This window comes from Electrophorus electricus, chromosome 7, assembly GCF_013358815.1.
Source record: "Electrophorus electricus isolate fEleEle1 chromosome 7, fEleEle1.pri, whole genome shotgun sequence".
Lineage (NCBI taxonomy): Eukaryota > Metazoa > Chordata > Actinopteri > Gymnotiformes > Gymnotidae > Electrophorus > Electrophorus electricus.
In genome coordinates, this window is record NC_049541.1 from 22225689 (window position 1) to 22243370 (window position 17682).

The following is a 17682-nucleotide window of genomic DNA, read 5'->3' on the forward strand; positions in this document are numbered from 1 at the left end:
TGTCAAATTCTATAATTTTAATCAGTCCATGTGTGTGGTTTGGTTGGGTATTTGTGTACTGTTTTCCAGACAAGTTTTAGATTGAGGCAAAAGTTCTACCTACTTATCTTGAGAATTAGGTAAATAGTGAGTAGGTCTATAGATATCACAGGAGGAAGTCAACCTGGAGTGAATCAGAATCTGAACCTCCCCGTCATCTTAGTTTTGTGTAGCTGGAAAAAGACTCCCCTACAGAGTAAAAGTTCAGAGGTCGAGGGTGCTGCGTACGCAAGGTTGGAAACAGAATTTGATGAACACTTCATATGAGGGAAAAGCACTGGGAAAACCACACCACTGGACCACCACACCACTGGACCACCTCACTGGGCCACCACACCACTGGACCACCTCACTGGGCCACCACACCACTGGACCACCTCACTGGGCCACCACACCACTGGACCACCTCACTGGGCCACCACACCACTGGGCCACCTCACTGGGCCACCACACCACTGGGCCACCTCACTGGGCCACCACACCACTGGACCACCTCACTGGGCCACCACACCACTGGACCACCTCACTGGGCCACCACACCACTGGACCACCTCACTGGGCCATCACACCACTGGACCACCTCACTGGGCCACCACACCACAGGCTGCTTGCGTGGCAATTTGACATGATGATACAAACCACACAGCATGTGGCTGCTGATTAAACACATCTGAAATCATTCAAACTTTTTTTTGCAGTAGAGTTTTTAAGAAAATTGAATCTGCATTTGAAAAGTTGAATTTGAAATGTGTTTGGAAATTTGTTTTATTTAATTAAAATTCAATAAATTGCAAATGATTTGTATTGCAGTTAAAGACCATTTCATTGTTAAGCATTTATCTTAGGAAACAATTTCTATCCTCACTGACTTGACTGGTTAAATGATGAATAGCATCTCTGTACTCATGAAAAGGAAGATATTTCAGATATTTAAAAGACTCAACAGGATTACGTGATGCCGCTGCATTTATAGCATGGCTATAATATGAAAACACTGCACTGGGTTCACAAATTTAGAGGAAAAGAATACAAGCAAGGAAATCTCAATGATGTGTTATTCAGCTTTGTCAATTTCAGGATTTCAGTTCTGATAGGCGCTTAAGGCCACAGACTTTCATACAGAACTCTTCAAGGATAAGACAGCATTACAGTATCCAAAATCACACGCAAAAAACATTAGTTGTTGCATTAGGTTAATTATAAATTCCATTTTGTCTGATTAAACTTTAATGTTCTTGTTACAGACCTCTGAATTACAACAGTTTCTGTTTTGGTTTGTTGTCTTAGAAAAAAAGTTCTTCTGGTTCCATCCGATTCAAATATAAGTTTGGCTGGGTAACACTCAACCGTTCAAATGCTGTGGGGGCCGCTGTCGTGGCAACCATTGGCAAGGTCCCTGTTGCTAAGTAACAGGAGGTTGGCTACATCTCCGGTCACGGCCACACGGATAACCTGTAGCCAGCGTTGCTTCAGCTCCTCAGACTCGGCGGCGAAGCTGTGAAGGGATCTGGACTGGCACAGCCGGAAGCTGGAGGGGGGGTCCAGGGAGCGGGGGGTCTCGTCCACGCTGTAGCCCAGCAATGGAATACTGGCCTGGGCCTTGACGTCCTGAAGACCCAGTACGAGGAAGAAAGCAGGAATGGGATGACAGGTTGGGAACGTTTGTAACGCCCACTGAACAGTTCGGATAGCCGCCATGTTTTGGAGAACTTTGTGTCTGTCGTTGCGAACATTAGATCACACAGGCTTACACGGCTGAAGTCTGAACTCATGGGTATTGGTGTGGGTGAGTTTAAAAAATGCAGGAGTCAGCACTTCAGTATTTTCTGCAGCAGTGCTGTTTTTAAGAAGGTATGAGATGTCATCCACAACTCAGACATCCCCTCCACCCTTCAGTGCATCATTATTCTTCTCCTGTGCTTTTCCCACCACATTCATATCATAGTAAGTATTTTTCCAGAATATGTTTACTAGTGTTTTTATGCAATAAATATTCTTATTAGTCATTAGCTGGTACTGATATGTGTGTGTGCTAAAGGACCACATTTGTGGTAGAGATGGAGGAGTAGAGATGGTGGAGTGCTCACCTGAGGAGCACCGTATACATACAGCACCACCGCCTCCTTCTGTGGGATAACGCACCACACCCTCTGCCATGCACGAGCCTTCTCACTGTAGAGCAGGAACCCACACATGATGCTACTGCTTGAGAACTGGCCTGCCTCAACCTGAGAGAGAGAGAGAGCAGGGGGTGAGGGGTGGGGGCTGATAACTTTCTTAGGTATTAAAGGAGAACTAGGAAACAGAACTGAATTTTCAATGCCGATTCTCTCTCTCTCTCTCTCTCTCTCTCTCACACACACACACACACACACACACACACTCACCTCTAAGATGCCCCGTTTCTTGCCCTCTGAACCCTCTTCTCTGGCAGCTCTTCCGGTCAGTACAGAGTAACAGTCCTTACACACCTTACTCACTCTGTTCCCATCATACTCCAGGGTGGTCCTGTAGTCTGAACACTTCCAGCAGACCACCTAAGTAAAAGCACCTCACTCAGTGTACATGTGGGCCTCCTCATCACCATGGCAACCATGCATGCACAATAAGATGCCAGTCTCACAAAGCACATTTAGCTTAGCCAGTGTTGAGGACATTTCAACTCCACAGTACCTGATCACAGATACTTTAAGCATTAGCTTAGAATCAATAAGAACAAGAAATCATACTGTGAGGATTTAAAACATATTTTCTTCAAATTGAGTGATTTGTGAGCTGTGACTTGAGCTCTGAGTGATTTTTGTAAATAAGTAGCTTCATGTGTGGCTGAGATGACAGTGCATGTGTGAACGTTAAATGGACCGTCCAGCCACGTCAAGCTTGTCTGGAATGAGGGAAACCTTCACCAATCACACTTATGAATCAATGAACAGGAATATTTCAGGATTTTCCTCAGAAACTGGGTTAGGGTCTTAATTCATTACCGGGACCCAGTTTAATAATGTAGGGATACCAGCTATTTTACCAAACTAGTGTCAGTAAGTGGCCAGAAAACATCAAAAACATTCCCATATTTGGTGAGTGTGAGGTGAACCATGTAAAGAACTCTACATTTGCTCTGATTGTCACCACCAACAGTATGAAATAAACACTGGTTTAAAAAAGCAGTTTCCATAGCAGTGATAACATTGTTACACTGTTGTGTAACTTACACAGTTACACTCACATAGCCACAGGCGCGGCAGTGGTGTCGTCTACGTGTTAGAGCGTTGAATGGCTCTTTGCACTTCATGCACATGGTCACCTCGTTGTCCCGGATCCACCGTGGAGCTCTTCTGCCCAGCTCCTCAGTCTGCGCACACACACACACACACACACACACACACGCATGCATACACGTATACACACATGCACACCTATTACAAACTAACTCACATTGCAGTGCAGGGTGGTTTGTGCTGGTGTGTACATATACCCCCCCCCCCCCCCCCCCAACACATACTTACAGATACTTCCTCCTCTACTTCTTTTGAAGCAGATCTGAAAGTCTCATTCTTCTTTTGGTAAACATCAATGGTCTGTTGGAAAGCCTGGACACACACGCGCACACACACACACACACACACACACACACACACACACACACACACACACACACACACACACACAGTCTCCACTTCAGCAAACCCCCCGATGAACAAAATATACTGGAGCACCACGAGAAATGTGTAAGGGCAGATACCTTGACCCAGTCCTGCTTGTCTTCCTCAGAGCTGCACACAGACAGGCACATTTAAAACTCACTTCAGCATACACAAGACTAACAGAGCGAGAGGCGAGAAGGAACTCAGTGCTGCCCCCACCTGGCCTGGAGCTCCAGCGTGCGCTCTTTGCCGGAGACCTGGAAGGTGTGGGGGTAAGTGTCGTTCACGGTCTCCACGACCTTTATGCCCTCAATCCCCATACGATTACGCACAGTGAAACGCTGCTGACCGACCAGACTGAATTTGGTCACACAAACCAGCAACACATTGTTGAACTAGAGAGTGATAGAGTGAGCATGAGAGAGAGAGAGAGAGAGAGAGAGAGAGAGTAAATGACGAAGCCAGATGGAGGTTAAATCATATTGTCTGTATGTAGAACGGAGTCAGTGGGACTTACGAGGAACAGATATCGCTCCGAGGCCGAGGTGTTCCTGGCTGCCAGCTTCAGGATCTGTCCCTCTTTGATGAGCTCACTGGAGGCGTTTACAATGTCCTCCTCGCCTCCGAACATCTCATAGATCTCCAGGAGCTTCTTCAGGTTTGCCTGAAGATCAGACAGACATGTGATGTTCTAGAAACAGGATGAGATTTGATCCATCTCTAGCGCTGTGAAAAACACTGTGGTCATAAACGCTAAACAGAGGGACTACAGAGACACAAACATAATAAAACAGTTTAACTAAAGTTCCACTCCAGGCCAAAGGTGTAGAAACAACAGTAACTTTGTATAATTCAGAGCACTAGGCCAGTCTGTGATGGATAATGACGGCAGAGAACGTTTCAGGCACCAACAGTGCAACATCTGAGATGCTCGTAAAGGACTCGCAGAATATGACTGTTCATCCCTGTCTCAGTGCTGAGAAAACCTACAAACACAGTATCGCCTAGAAACACCATACTGCCTACAAACATCGTACTCGTACTGTCTACAAACAGACAGCTGGGGTTCTCTTCTCACTGGTGCAGTTAAGAGCTTGACTTTTCTGAGATTTAGTTACTGTGAGAATCAGTGCATGCACACATACACACACAAACAGGGACACACAGATGGACACACACTTCTTTACGTTGCATGCCTATACCTTGCTGTTCTGTCCTGCCCATTCTAAATTGTGCTCCTGGGTAGTAAACTTGTGTCATGTTCTCTTTCTTCCAGACATCTGGCCTGGAGCGAACAGGAGCTCTTACCATCACACGGAACAGATAAAAAGGGGACCACTCACCATTTTATCAATGGAGCTGTTGGAGTGAATAGCAGCCATGGAGATAATCTGCAGAGACTCTGCAGTGAGAGGAACACACTGTCAGAACCACCGTTAGAAACCCACCATAAGAACCCAATCTGAACCCACCATCAGAAAACACCATTAGTACTCCACTATCGGAACACACTGTCAGTACTCCATACATACTTTGTTGTTTTGGAGACTTCCACTCTACTACAATTAAAATACACAAAACCTTTTTATCACACATTTGCCCAACAAGTTTGGTCAGTTTATATTTTTATATAAAAAATAGAGAAAGAAAAATTATTAGATTTTATTACTTTTGATAATTAAGTAAAATGAAGATTATTGGAGAGAGAAACCCAACCTCTGAGGAAGCATTGCACCATCCTTTAGATTACACATACACACTTTACTTTTACCCTTTATACTTTAACTTCAGTATTGAGTAGTTCTGACATCTTGACTTTGACCTTTAACAGTAACATTACATCACAGTATTTCTACTTTACTCAGAACACTGTGTGCACTTCTCCTAACAACAGAAGAAGTGCTCCCTCAACTACAGAACTCCACAGTGGAACTGAAAACAGTCTGGTGTACGTCTCACTTTCCCCCATGCAGTCTGGTGTAAGTTTCACTGTTTCTCACTCGGTCTGGTCTCACTGTGTCTCAGTCTGGATCCTCAGTCTGTTCTAGTTGTAGCCTCATGGGCAAAGAATCTCCAGACTGTTCAGTGTGACAGTGTTCAGTGGGTGGGTGTTCAGTGGGACGGTGTTCACGGGTGTTCAGTGGGACGGTGTCTAAACCAGACAGTAGCACAGACAAGACGATGTGGGTCTGGTCATATACGTCAGCCAGCTGATTAATTCATCAGCACAGCAACAATTTCCACTAAACTACATTAAAACTGGCCAGGACACAGAATAAGTAACAAAGTAATAAGAAATAATATCACTGCAAAAAACCTGTGAAACAGTTCTACTATTTGGGCATTTAAAAAAAATTCTAATTTTCTTATATAGTTTATGGAAGGGGTATCCTGGGACTCCATGTGCTGAGTGTGTGTATTTATGTGTGTGTGTGTGTGTGTGTATGTGTGTGTGTGTATCTCACTCTCTGCTTGGCTGCGGTCAGGGGCATCTGCAGGAAGTCTCTTCAGGTAGTCTTTCAGCAGTAATTCGTATCGTGGGACCCTCTGTACAGGCTCCAGCATGTGGTGCTGGAGTGTTAGGTTCCCACAGATCTTCTGCCTCTGCAGTAGGACAAATGCATGTCAGCACACACATGCACACACAGGCACACAGACACACGCGTGTGTGTGTGTGTAGAGCATACCTGGATGCCCTGAATGATGGTGCTGAACTGTGCTGAACGCTGTGACCACTGTTTGAGCAAATCCATGGCGTTGTCAAAGTTCTTCACATACTCGCCGTACATCCGGAGGAAGGGTGTGTGCTGCTCCAAAATGTCACCGATCCAAGGCCGGGTGTCCCTGCAGGCCAGCCAGGAGGTCAGACAAGCAGTCAGACATCAGGAGAACTGATACAGAATCGCTTGGACGCATTTGGTTGGTTCAGTTTTTCTTTCAACCAGTCATGTATGACATAAATCAGGCAGGTTGCTCGTGTCCAACTAGATGCCAGCGCAGGTGAAACGTTTGCACTTTCACCTCAGTATGCCAGAGCATCTCCAAAAGCAGCTGCTGAACTGGAATTGTCGCGCATAACCACTGTACCACTGATGTTTAATGGTTACACATTAGTGGTTTATTCAGAACCCAGTGCAGGACTGTAAGGTGTCCCACGGTTTCTCTGCTCACCACTCTTTCATCCTGGCCTCCAGGTCTGGCAGGAGGAACTCGCTGTGGAAGGCGTATAAACAGGCAACGTTACAGAAGATGCCCTTCACTGCCTCTACGGGAAACACACCCTTCATCGCCTCCATCATCAGCTTAGCACAGAACACCTACACACACACACACACACACACACACACACAGAGATCAGTAAATATAGTGAGACACGGCGCAGGCTCCAGAGGAAACGTGCTCACCTGGTCAAGCAGGTAGAGGCGGGTAACGTACGCTCTCTCAGTGACCAGCAGCTCATTGGCCACCTGATATAGCTTCTGCTCACTGGTCTCGTCCTGCAGAGAAAGAGAGAGAGAGATCAGCATTTCACTGGTCTCCTCCTGTAGACATAGATCAGCATTTCACTGGTCTCCTCCTGTAGAGAGAGAGAGATCAGCATTTTAGCCCGTCACGCTCATACTGAAGTTTGTCGTTAATCTTACACTTCTATTTTGCACTGCAGTCAGACGGTCAACTAATCCACATATCCAATCAGATGAAAGTAGGAAGTAAGGGGGGGGGGGGGGGTCATGGGTCAGTGAATACAACAGATTTCCTTCAAAGACAAATAACAGAAAGATCAAAGTATACAAGCAAGAGATGGTAAATTTTGTAGTAAATTAACATTAATGCATTTTAATGTCATTAATGACTAAGCCGTTTCCCAGAGTTCTGTGCGATTGTTTTGCACTGATAATGTCCAACACCTTCATTGTCCTTTGGGATAATCTACACTTCATCAGCATGAAAAGTTCTTCAAGAGTAAACTACCCTGACCTTCAGGTTCAGTGCGGGTTCAGGTTCACACAGAAGCGTGCCCTCTGACCCCGGACACCCCTGGAGCAGCGCGGGCTTGTCCTCCGCAGACTGGAGCAGGCAGGTCAGGTCTGCAGCAAGGGGTTGTGCGTGTGCAGCGCTGCGACACACAGCACATGCAGAGAGTGGCAGGGACCTAAGAATACAGCCTTGTGCCCACAGCAAGGTTAGTTACTGCTGAAGGAAGTGAAAGTGGGTTGTGGAAGCAACGCTGTGCGTGTAAGCGTGGACACATCTCACTAGGTACATACATGCATACACACACACACACGCGCACCCACACACACACACACACACACACACACACACACACACACACACACACCTGTCTTCATTTTTGTGTGTGGTAATCCTCTCTCCATTCATCTTGTTCTTGGGTGACCCACCCTTCACTGGGTTTGGTAGCTGTGCTGGTTTTGGAAGTGCTACAGTTCAAAGAATATTATCTTGTTATATAAATTTAATTTGAATAATTATATTTAATTACATTTGAACAACAACAAAAAAATCGAAAGTCTGCTTTTGATCACTTATGATTAACTTATGTCTTTTATAATGTAAGAAATTCCAAACTAATACGATGATCAATAATTCTGAGCGCTGCACTACTTTACTGAAGAAACTCTGCTACATGCTGCCATCTCGTGGGCCATTTCGAAATTACATGTTTTAACTTTTACAACGTGAGGACGCATCTCGGATGCATTCTGACCTTAATTAGCTGCACTTGCTCACTCACGCTAATTATTTAGTTCATACACACAGAGATCAGCATTTATGTCCTACATTTTTACATAAAGTATTTTGATACAATACATCTTAAGAATTTTTAAAAATTGCACTTCACTACTGTTATATGTCAGAAATTTTAAAACCAAAACAGCAGCAGGTAAAATGATAGGTTAAACTGATGATTGAGGAACGAACATCTGGTAAACTTTCTTTCTTTTTTTTTTAAATAAAGGACCTTAGACAATTATATTATTAAATATATGATTCTTAAGAATGAAGTTTGTAAAAATACAGACAACAGAAGGCTCGCCAGTGAAGGAATCAGAGGGAGGTTTTCACTTCCCTGTGAGGAACATAGCACGAACCCATAACAGCTGTTTGCCTGTGTGTCTGTGTGTTTGAATGTTCCAGCACACCGAGAACAAGACCGTGGGTTCATTAAATTATGTATTTATATCTTTTTTGTTTGTTTGTTTTTAATCCTAAATACTCGCTTATACAGGAATAGTAATAAAATAGTAACAACAAAATAGTAATAGTAAATAGTAACAGTAAAAAAGTAACAACAAAAACAATAATAAACGGTTCTCCGCTGTTTTTGTGATGCCCTTTAAAGATGTAATTAAAGAAGTGAAGCATTTATCAAAATTCACATCACCTAACAAAACAAATCATGCTACCCTCGCGTGAATAATGTTCAGGGCGTTTAACGCATGGGCGGAGTCATCGGCGCGTGGAAAGTCACGCTACATTTCAAACCTTGTGCTCTTATTTCCACAGGTCCTGCTGTAACTGAACGTCATGTATTAAAGAGCAGAGAGAGCTGTATCTCTCAGTGTGTTTATTTAAAAACGTCTTACTGACGCCCTTTCTGCTCTGGGATCAGGTAAACAAAGCATTCTCTGTCTTTCCTTCCTCTTTGAGAGGGAGCACGAGGTCCACTTCCACAATCTGTCCTCTCACTTCCCTTGTCTCCACAACGGCCGTGTCTCTGTGCACCTGGGACTCACTTCTCCATTACAACTCCTACAGCAATCTGCCTCTTCTCAGGACGGCAAGGTACAAAGCTAAGAGCAGAGTGTCTCTCCAGCAGCACACACCCGGGCAGTGGTTTATATGAGCTAGAGTCGCCTCAGAGCAGCAGAAATACTTAAATATCCGAAATAACACATTATCTAGAAATAACCAGGTAATACCTATAACCGGTTTATAGGTAAGACAGCGTATCTCAAGAATTAAAAACGTTAGAGCTATCGCTTACGTATTAGGGTATTTTTACTTCCAAAGATGCATTTCCAACAGTCTCTACAACAGAAAACACGAGAGTCGCTTTACACTGACCTGAGCGATCGTCATCGTCTCGAGCCTGCACGAATCCGCACGCTCACTGAACACACTGAGCTGCAGCGCTCAACTTTCACTCCCTTTATACATCATTTCCCCTTTTAAGACACATATACCTAGGAAGACAGCGAAATTGTGTGAGTGAGAGAGAGAGAGAGAGAGAGAGAATGTTTTTTCCTGTTTGATATCTCGTGCTACATATATGTAAATAATCTTATTTCTGCAGTCTGTGCTGTTATGAAGACCCAGCCCCGGGCCATCTGCTAGGCCGCTTTCGGCCACCAGAGGGAGGCAGGGTGCGCCTTCCAGGTCATCTCGAGCAATCAACCACACCTGTCCTGCTCACAGGCTGGCCTGGTGTTTTGATTCTGTTCCTTTTAGTTCGTTTTTTAAAACTCCTTAGCTGCTCTGGGGTGGCAGGGTTGGTGTCTTTCTTTTACATGGGTGAGTCACCCCTTACAGCTGTAGTTAACCAGATATCTAAAGCTTGATAATTCTAATATTAGTCATCTCAAAATGAACTTCAGTCATCAGAGAGTGACAGATTTCCACATGTAATATGGGGCTTGTATGTTTGGGTGCATAATTACGTCTTCACATCATCTTTCTAACATCACCCTGATAAATGACTTCATCTGCTTGGGCTCATTAACAACTTTAGAAATGACTCACCTCAATCGATTTAATTGGATGTTAGGGTTATGTTAGAGTTAGGGTGAGGTAAGGGTTAGGTTGGGTTAGGGTTAGGCTTAAATCAGGGTTAGATTAGAATTAGGGATAGATTATGGTTAGTTTAGGGTCATCAAACATCCTGTTCCATCTCTTCGCTACCATGTGTAGTTAAACTGCAAGCTCTTGTAGGTGATTGGAGGGAGGAATCTTTACTCAGACTACAGCCGTGGTTGGATAAAGCCGTCCAGTAACAGATGTTGGATCCATTACATAAAGTTTGTGTGCATCCGTGACCCTTATGTTATGGTACTATCACTATTGCCCGAGAGGTGGGTTAAATTGATCAATGATAGCGATTTTTATTCTTGTTTCAGATTACAGTCTGATCTAATTGCTTTATCAATATTTGCCTTTGCACTCTTCTTTGTACTCTGTATTGATATTTTCTGAAAACTGTAATTAACTGTAATTTTTCAACAAACCTCAGTGGCAAACATCTTTGCCCTGATTTGTAAGAATTAATTTTGTGCATCTGAATCTATAAAGGAACAATCCAGTGGGTCACTACTATGGCTGTGTAGTTGTCAGTCATCACACAGATGGGCTGGTTGCCACGGTTATGTTACAATATTTCATTAGATCGTAATGTTAGGCTCATTAACATACAGCCACGTTGTTCTGACGTTCAAAGCTGGTGCCATTTTCTTCTGTTGGTTCCACACACAAGACTACTCTACACACTCTACACACACACACTGACTGCTCTACACACTACACACACACTACACACACTGACTGCTCTACACACTACACACACTGACTGCTCTACACACTACACACACTGACTGCTCCACACACACTACACACTCTGACTGCTCTGCACACTCTGACTGCTCTACATGGTAGATGGACACTTCCTTCCTTCCTTCCTTCCTTCCTTCCTTCCTTCCTTCCTTCCTTCCATCCAGTATAAACTCGAACACACAACCTAACAGACTTTTCGCTCGCCTACATTGTAAATATACTGATTGTTACTGACTGTTGATTTGAATGGTTTCCCATAAATTGGCTGCAGTTATGGTGACAGCGTGAGCTCCAAGATGGCAATTCCGACTGAGACCAGGATATACGAGGGTCATGTTCAGCTAACCAGGGATAACCTAGGATAATACTGTCATGTGAAAGGGGTATGGGAAAAAATTGAATGGTCTCTGAATGGAACAGCCCTACTTGGAGTACCACCGGCACTGTCTGTAGTGTGAATAAACCCCCTCCAATAGCTTGACCATTTATAGAATGTATAGAAGAGGTGGGTTCAAGGGTCTGGCAGGTATTCACAGTCTAGCGACTATTTGAGAATCTATGAAGTTTCTGGCAGCACCAGAATCTACCAGGGCTGTAAAAGCCACCGACCGTCCTTTCCATGACATTAATGAAGGAAAGGTAAGATGGTTATGTTTAAAGAAGAATATAGAAGTTCTTACTGGTGCCGTACTTGTTGTCTCCTTCCTTCTGGGTCGTTTGAGACATCGTATGCAGAAATGACCCTCCTCGCCACAATAGAGGCAGAGACTCTTAGCCTTAAATAGAGAGTAAAAGGCCCCCTCTGACTGTAAGAAGGGATCTTGACTATCCCATAAAGCTGTTACCCAGGAACCTGCCTCGCCAGTAAGCAGGGATAAAAAAAATGGATGTGCTGGCGTTCAGAAGTAAACTGAGCAGCATGATATGTAAATTACATGGAACACTGTATCAAAAGGTTCTTACATCGGTCAGCTGAGCCATCATATCTCTTGGGAAAGGCGACTGGTACCACAGCCGGGTTGAGCACGGCAACTCTTGGAGAGCCTGCTTCGGACGAGAAAGCTGGTTGCACGCTAGTAAGTCTCTGAGTGGTGTCCCGTAAATTGGCGATAATGCCGCCTTGCTCAGTGAGCTTGGCCTGTAACTCCACTGGATCCATAAAGGTGGCGAAGTATTCCATAATGAACTCCAAGACACAGGTAAGCGAGGATCCATATGCATGAGTTTATTGGTACTGGCAGGAATGGGTGTGAGGTGGATATGTAGGGTAGTGGTCAACGCTGGGGGAGTTTGGACAAGGAGAGTTGAGGGTACCGTTCACATTGCAAGTCAGCAGGCACGATCCCGAGTAATCCAAGGGGCTAGGAACGAGTCATAGTCTGAGGAGGAAGTAGAGGTCAAAAGCCAGGAGAAACCGTAAGAATAAAGAACGTTTGGTACGCATAGAGTACTCCCAGTCAATGAGGTACTGTAACCAACCCTGGCGTCTGTGAGAATTCAGGATCTCACGTACCAGATGTGCAGGCTGACCCTCCACATCCAGAGGAGCCGGCAGGGCAACAGGGGCAGAGCCCACTGAGAAGGGGCTACAGTGTACCGGCTTGAGTAACGAGACGTAGAACGTAGGGTTGATGCGGTATTTACAAGGGAGCTGTACTCTATAGGATACCAGGTTGAAACGCTTGAAGAGGGCCCCTTTGTCATGCCCTAAGTGGATACCCACACCTCCCGACTGCAACAGAACATCGGTGTGGACCGACGGTGGCGGTTGGCGAACCTCTGTTGAGATCAGAGGGCACATTGTAACTGAACGTGCGCCTCCTCCCAGGTCTTGGCGCCATTTTCCAACCATAGGTCCAATGCAGGAAGGTCTGTGGGGGCATCATCCCAGGGGAAGAATGCTGGCTGGAAACCAAATACACACTGAAAAGGAGTCAGTCGTGTAGATGAGTGTTCAAGGGAATTGTGTGCATAATCTGACCACAGTAAGTACTGGGACCAGTCAGAATGTGTGGTGCAATACTGTATGAGGAATCTTCCGACTTCCTGATTTGTCCTCCCTGCCTCCCTGTTGGACTGCGAATAATGACCTGAGGAGATATTGGTGACAATCACAGAACCGTCTCCAGTAACGTGACGTGAACTGAGAACCTCGGTTGGATACCATCTCCTCGGGCAGACCGAAAATTCGGAATATAAAAGTAAATATAGCATCTGCAGTCTCCTTTGCTGTGAGCAGACAGGGAAATTGAATAAGTCGGCACATCTTTGAAAATCTATCTACTACTACCATAATCATGGTATTTCCTTCTGAGACCAGTAGGTCTGTGATGAAGTCCGTGGACAAATGAGACCATGGGTGCTGGGGGATAGGCAAGGAATGTAGCTCTTCTGCGAGGAGTGTATGTGGAGTACGAGACTGAGCACATGTCGGACATGACATGACATAATCCTGTATGTCATCAACCAAGAATCCCCACCAATACTTCCTGGACAACAAGGCGGCAGTCCGCGTAATCCCAAAGAGACGTATGTGCCCATCTCACAAGGTTAGCTCGTAGACTCATGGGTACATACTGTCTCCCTGGAGGACATTTGGCTGGAGCAGGATCCTTGCTTAGAGCCTCTTCTAACTCCTGTGGAAAAGCCCATCGAATCAGAGCCAGAAAACAGAGCGTCCAGAAGGACGCTCTCTATACTCTCAGGTCTTTCTACCTTTTCATGTAGATGAGAGCATGCATCTGTTTTCCTGTTCTTCGAGCCTGGGATGTAGGAGACAGAGAACTGAAATAGTGAGAAGAAGAGGGCCTACCTTGCTTGTCGGGATGTAAGTCTCTTGGTTGTCCTTCGGTATTCCAGGTTCTTGTGATCTGTGAGAACAACGAAGGGGTGTTGGGCTCCTTCTAGCCAGTGTCTCCACTGCTCTATAGCCAACTTTATGGCTAGTAGTTCTCGATTACCCACATCATAATTTCTTTCTGTGGGTAGAAGTTTCTTGGGGAAAAAAAAGGCGCAGAGATATAACTTGGCTGGTGATCCGTGTCTCTGGGAAAGCACTGCTCCTACTCCTACCTCAGAGGCATCAACCTCCACGAAGAGAGGTAGTGATGGATCTGGTTGGTGCAGTACTGGGGTGGACGTGAACACCCGTTTCAGTCTCTGGAAAGCTTCATCCACTGCTCAAGTCCATCGTAATTTCCCCTTGGACTGCCCCTTGAGAAGACTTTTCAAGGGTGAAGCTATGGTTCAGAAGTTCCTAATGAACCGCCTATAAAAGTTAGCAAACCCTATGAATCTCTGCAAGTCCTTGATGGTAACCAGTGTGGGCCAATCTATTATCGCTGTAACCTTTTATGGGTCCATGGAGATCTTACCAGGGGAGATAGCAATGCCTAAGAAGGTCAGAGACGTCTGATGGAACTCGCATTTCTCTGCCTTTGCATAGACATTGTGTTGCCAGAGCTGGGACAAAACAGCAGCGACGTGCTGGAGATGCTCTGATAAAGACTGTGAGTAAATCAAAATGTCGTCGATGTACACAATAAGGAATCTGTGTATCATGTCACAGAAAATCTCGTCCATGAAGGCCTGGAAGACTGAGGGACTGTTGGCCAAACCATAGTGCATAACTAGATATTCATAATGCCCTCGTGTTGTGATAAATGTGGTCCACTCATCCCCCTTCCTTATGCAAGTTTGAGGGGGAAACTGGGATGTTATAAAGGGAACTGGAACAAGAGACAGGTGTTGCTTATCAGTACTCAGGCGAGGGTGACCCAAGTCTGGGACGGGAAAGGCTAGTGGGTTGGAACGATGCTGTTATAGAGTGTCAGTACTATGTGAAGCTATTTCTTCTCTCCTACAGTTATTCGCTTCATAACAGACACAAGAACAAGGGGAATTTTTATAGCATATGTTCCAATTTATTTTTTTCCTTTTTACATTGATTATTTAAAAATGACAAGAAACAGGACTAAAGGTTGTGAGCTGTATTGCTGTCTGCTCTCTCCGCACTGTCTCGTCTGCAGTACGCTGTTCGTTGCATTTCTGATGGCTGAGTTGTAACTGCACATGGTTGAGTTCTGTCCGGCTGTTCAAGGTAATGACACCTGCAGTCCGGTACAGTGTTGGTGTCAAATTGTGCAAGCAACCAATATGATTCTTTTCAAAGCAGACCAACATTTGTAATGACTTAGTTGGGTGGTCTCCATGACCAGGGGAAAGTACAGTACACGTAGCAGGAGGGGAGGAGAGTGAAATAAAGAAATTAGGAATTAAAGAATTAACTAGTTACACTGATGTAAAAATCAAATTGTGGTTCTGCTGAAATTTCTGGGTAATTCATATTGCAGTGCAGTTCTTTGAGAGGCTCTTGTACGTCAGAACAGAGACTGTCTGCACTGGCAGTCCTGTATTTAAGACCTGACAGCGTCTTTGGCAGTTTGTCCTGTGTCTGTCATCAGTTCTAGGCAAGGAGCTAAGTCCTGTAATGAGTAATCCACTAAATGTTTATCTCAAATCATCATGGCAACACCTTTAGATCGTTTTTTGCAAACGTGACCTACCTACTAAGACCTCCGGTGTGTTTCTTTGGAGATTCCATATTTACATCCAGTATGTCACCAGCTGTCATGTTTCCATGGGCTTAGAATAAGAGTCATATACCCTGAAACTGGTCACAGGTTGTGCTAACAGTGTTCGGTGGCTTACGTGAACACGAAAACTGAATACCAACGTGAGATGTCTGGAACAGAAGAACATCATCTTCATTGTACAACTTAACGCGTGTCACATCAGGATCAAAACAAACAAGTCTGACAGGCTCCCATTAACGGCAACAAGTGACACACGTGCTGTGATCTGCTTATGTTCCATAGAACGTATTTCAAAGAGAGGTAGTTTACTTTATAGACGTGATGTGTGTCCCGAACACTGACTGAACCAGGCTGAGGTGGGCAGTTCACTGCATTTGTAGTCACGTGATGATTTCTGTAGTTGTTTTCTATTTGAAGAGGTTTATGATTTTGTCTCTAGGCTGCATTTGTGTTGGTTGTTCAGGGATCTGAGTGGACAGGAGTGAGACAGTTCATAGGGTTGGGCGTCTCTCTAGGGGACAGAGAGGGCCCGGGAAGCTCGAGTACTGGCCACAGACCAGCCCACAGCCCACTGCTGGAAAACGGAGTGTCACAGCACCTCCTGGTGGACCGGTCACCACACTGCACCTGCAAAATCAGTCCACACCTCACCCAATCATGGCAGTGACCAGGAGAATACACACCAACACACTAACACAATGAACTAAATGTCAAACACCTTTTATATCTGTTATATGCCTATTACATATGACAAAACATTTTAGCTCCAATTTTGCTATGCTACTGATAGCTTTTCTCAATGGAGATGTTATACTTTTCTTTAATGGATACATCAGGTGCTTGATCATAAGTGACTCCCATATTCACATACATTCAGTGTCCACGTGTGACTGAAACTCGGGAGTGTAATGAAAACAGCAGCTAATAAAATTCAGTATGGTGTTTGGAACAGGCTAACAGGCCTTTTCAGGTGAAGAGCAGAAAGTCGGCGTGTACTGTGTACATCACCTGCTGTGTTCTGAGGCCTGGTTCAGTCTTAGCTGTGAGGCGTTTGGTGACACTGTGACAGGAGACTGCTGACAATCTGGAAGAGACTGACAGGTTAGACCTCCCACACAGCAGGGGGCAGTGTGACAGGTTAGACCTCCCACACAGCAGGGGGCAGTGTGGGGCTCTGGGACTCCACAGAAATTACAACAAAACAAATACATTCTCAAAAATGCGTTAGCAAAACAGCACTATTTTAACACATTTGTGTCATATTGTGTTAAAATGAGGGAGAGTAAAATACAAGTCTAGATAGTTTGGGTGGTATACTGGATGTAGTTCCTCTCAAAGGTGTGGCTCTTCATACCAGTATGCTGCAAATTAGTGAAACACTTGCATAAGAACACACCATAACACACACCACAAATCATACCATAAATGAAATGAACAGAATATTCAAACACTTCATCACTGCGATCGTGCCAGAACAAGTCGGATGAAGTGAGTCTGCAACCCTCCAAACTAACAAGACAGAGGAGAGGGAGGGACAGACTGGCATTGTAAACACACTGTAATCACATGTACTTCATAAATAAAGGGAGCTACAGTATATACTGAGGGGTTATTTGTGACGAGGGAGCTTCATCAGTCATTTGGGTTCAGAAAACTGATTTTGTTATTTGAGCAGAAATCAAATTAACTGGAAGTGAATTTAATTCAAATACCTGAGATTTCATTGATATTTTTTTTAGTTTGTTATGGTACATTTATGCATTAAGAACACAGCACATCTGACACACATTGTGTAATCAGAACACGTATTTCATTAGTTTCATTAGTGTTACAGT

At 44.6% G+C, this 17682-nt stretch overlaps 1 protein-coding gene across 5 annotated transcripts; it reads right to left on the minus strand.

The window, feature by feature from the left end:
• Window positions 1–995: 995 nt before the first annotated feature.
• Window positions 996–9863, minus strand: fgd4b (FYVE, RhoGEF and PH domain containing 4b). 5 transcript variants are annotated; one of them, XM_027007518.2, is made up of 16 exons: window positions 9774–9863; window positions 8026–8125; window positions 7662–7800; window positions 7088–7180; window positions 6855–7000; window positions 6371–6527; window positions 6149–6287; window positions 5027–5085; window positions 4201–4347; window positions 3903–4078; window positions 3782–3812; window positions 3546–3629; window positions 3266–3391; window positions 2427–2576; window positions 2127–2267; window positions 996–1647 (listed from the first exon to the last, which is right to left on the minus strand). In XM_027007518.2, exons 2-16 carry the CDS (start codon window positions 8064–8066, stop codon window positions 1390–1392), a joined length of 1887 nt encoding a protein of 628 aa, XP_026863319.2. In that variant the 5' UTR covers window positions 8067–8125; window positions 9774–9863; the 3' UTR covers window positions 996–1389. The 5 variants fall into 5 exon arrangements, with proteins under 5 accessions (XP_026863319.2, XP_026863320.2, XP_026863318.2 ...); XM_027007519.2 differs by lacking the exon at window positions 9774–9863 and having other exon boundaries at window positions 7662–7771; window positions 8026–8114; XM_027007517.2 differs by lacking the exon at window positions 9774–9863 and having other exon boundaries at window positions 7662–7849; window positions 8026–8114.
• Between the last annotated feature and the right edge of the window lie 7819 nt (window positions 9864–17682).

Excerpts from the sequence above, each read along its gene's own strand:
- fgd4b (XM_027007517.2), bottom strand. The coding sequence starts at position 8,062 with ATGGAGAGAGGATTACCACACACAAAAATGAAGACAG. Across the intron at positions 7,850-8,025 it reads ACACACAAAAATGAAGACAG|GCTGTATTCTTAGGTCCCTG; the intron begins GTGTGTGTGTGT and ends TGTGGGCACAAG. Across the intron at positions 2,268-2,426 it reads AGAAACGGGGCATCTTAGAG|GTTGAGGCAGGCCAGTTCTC; the intron begins GTGAGTGTGTGT and ends TCTCTCTCTCAG.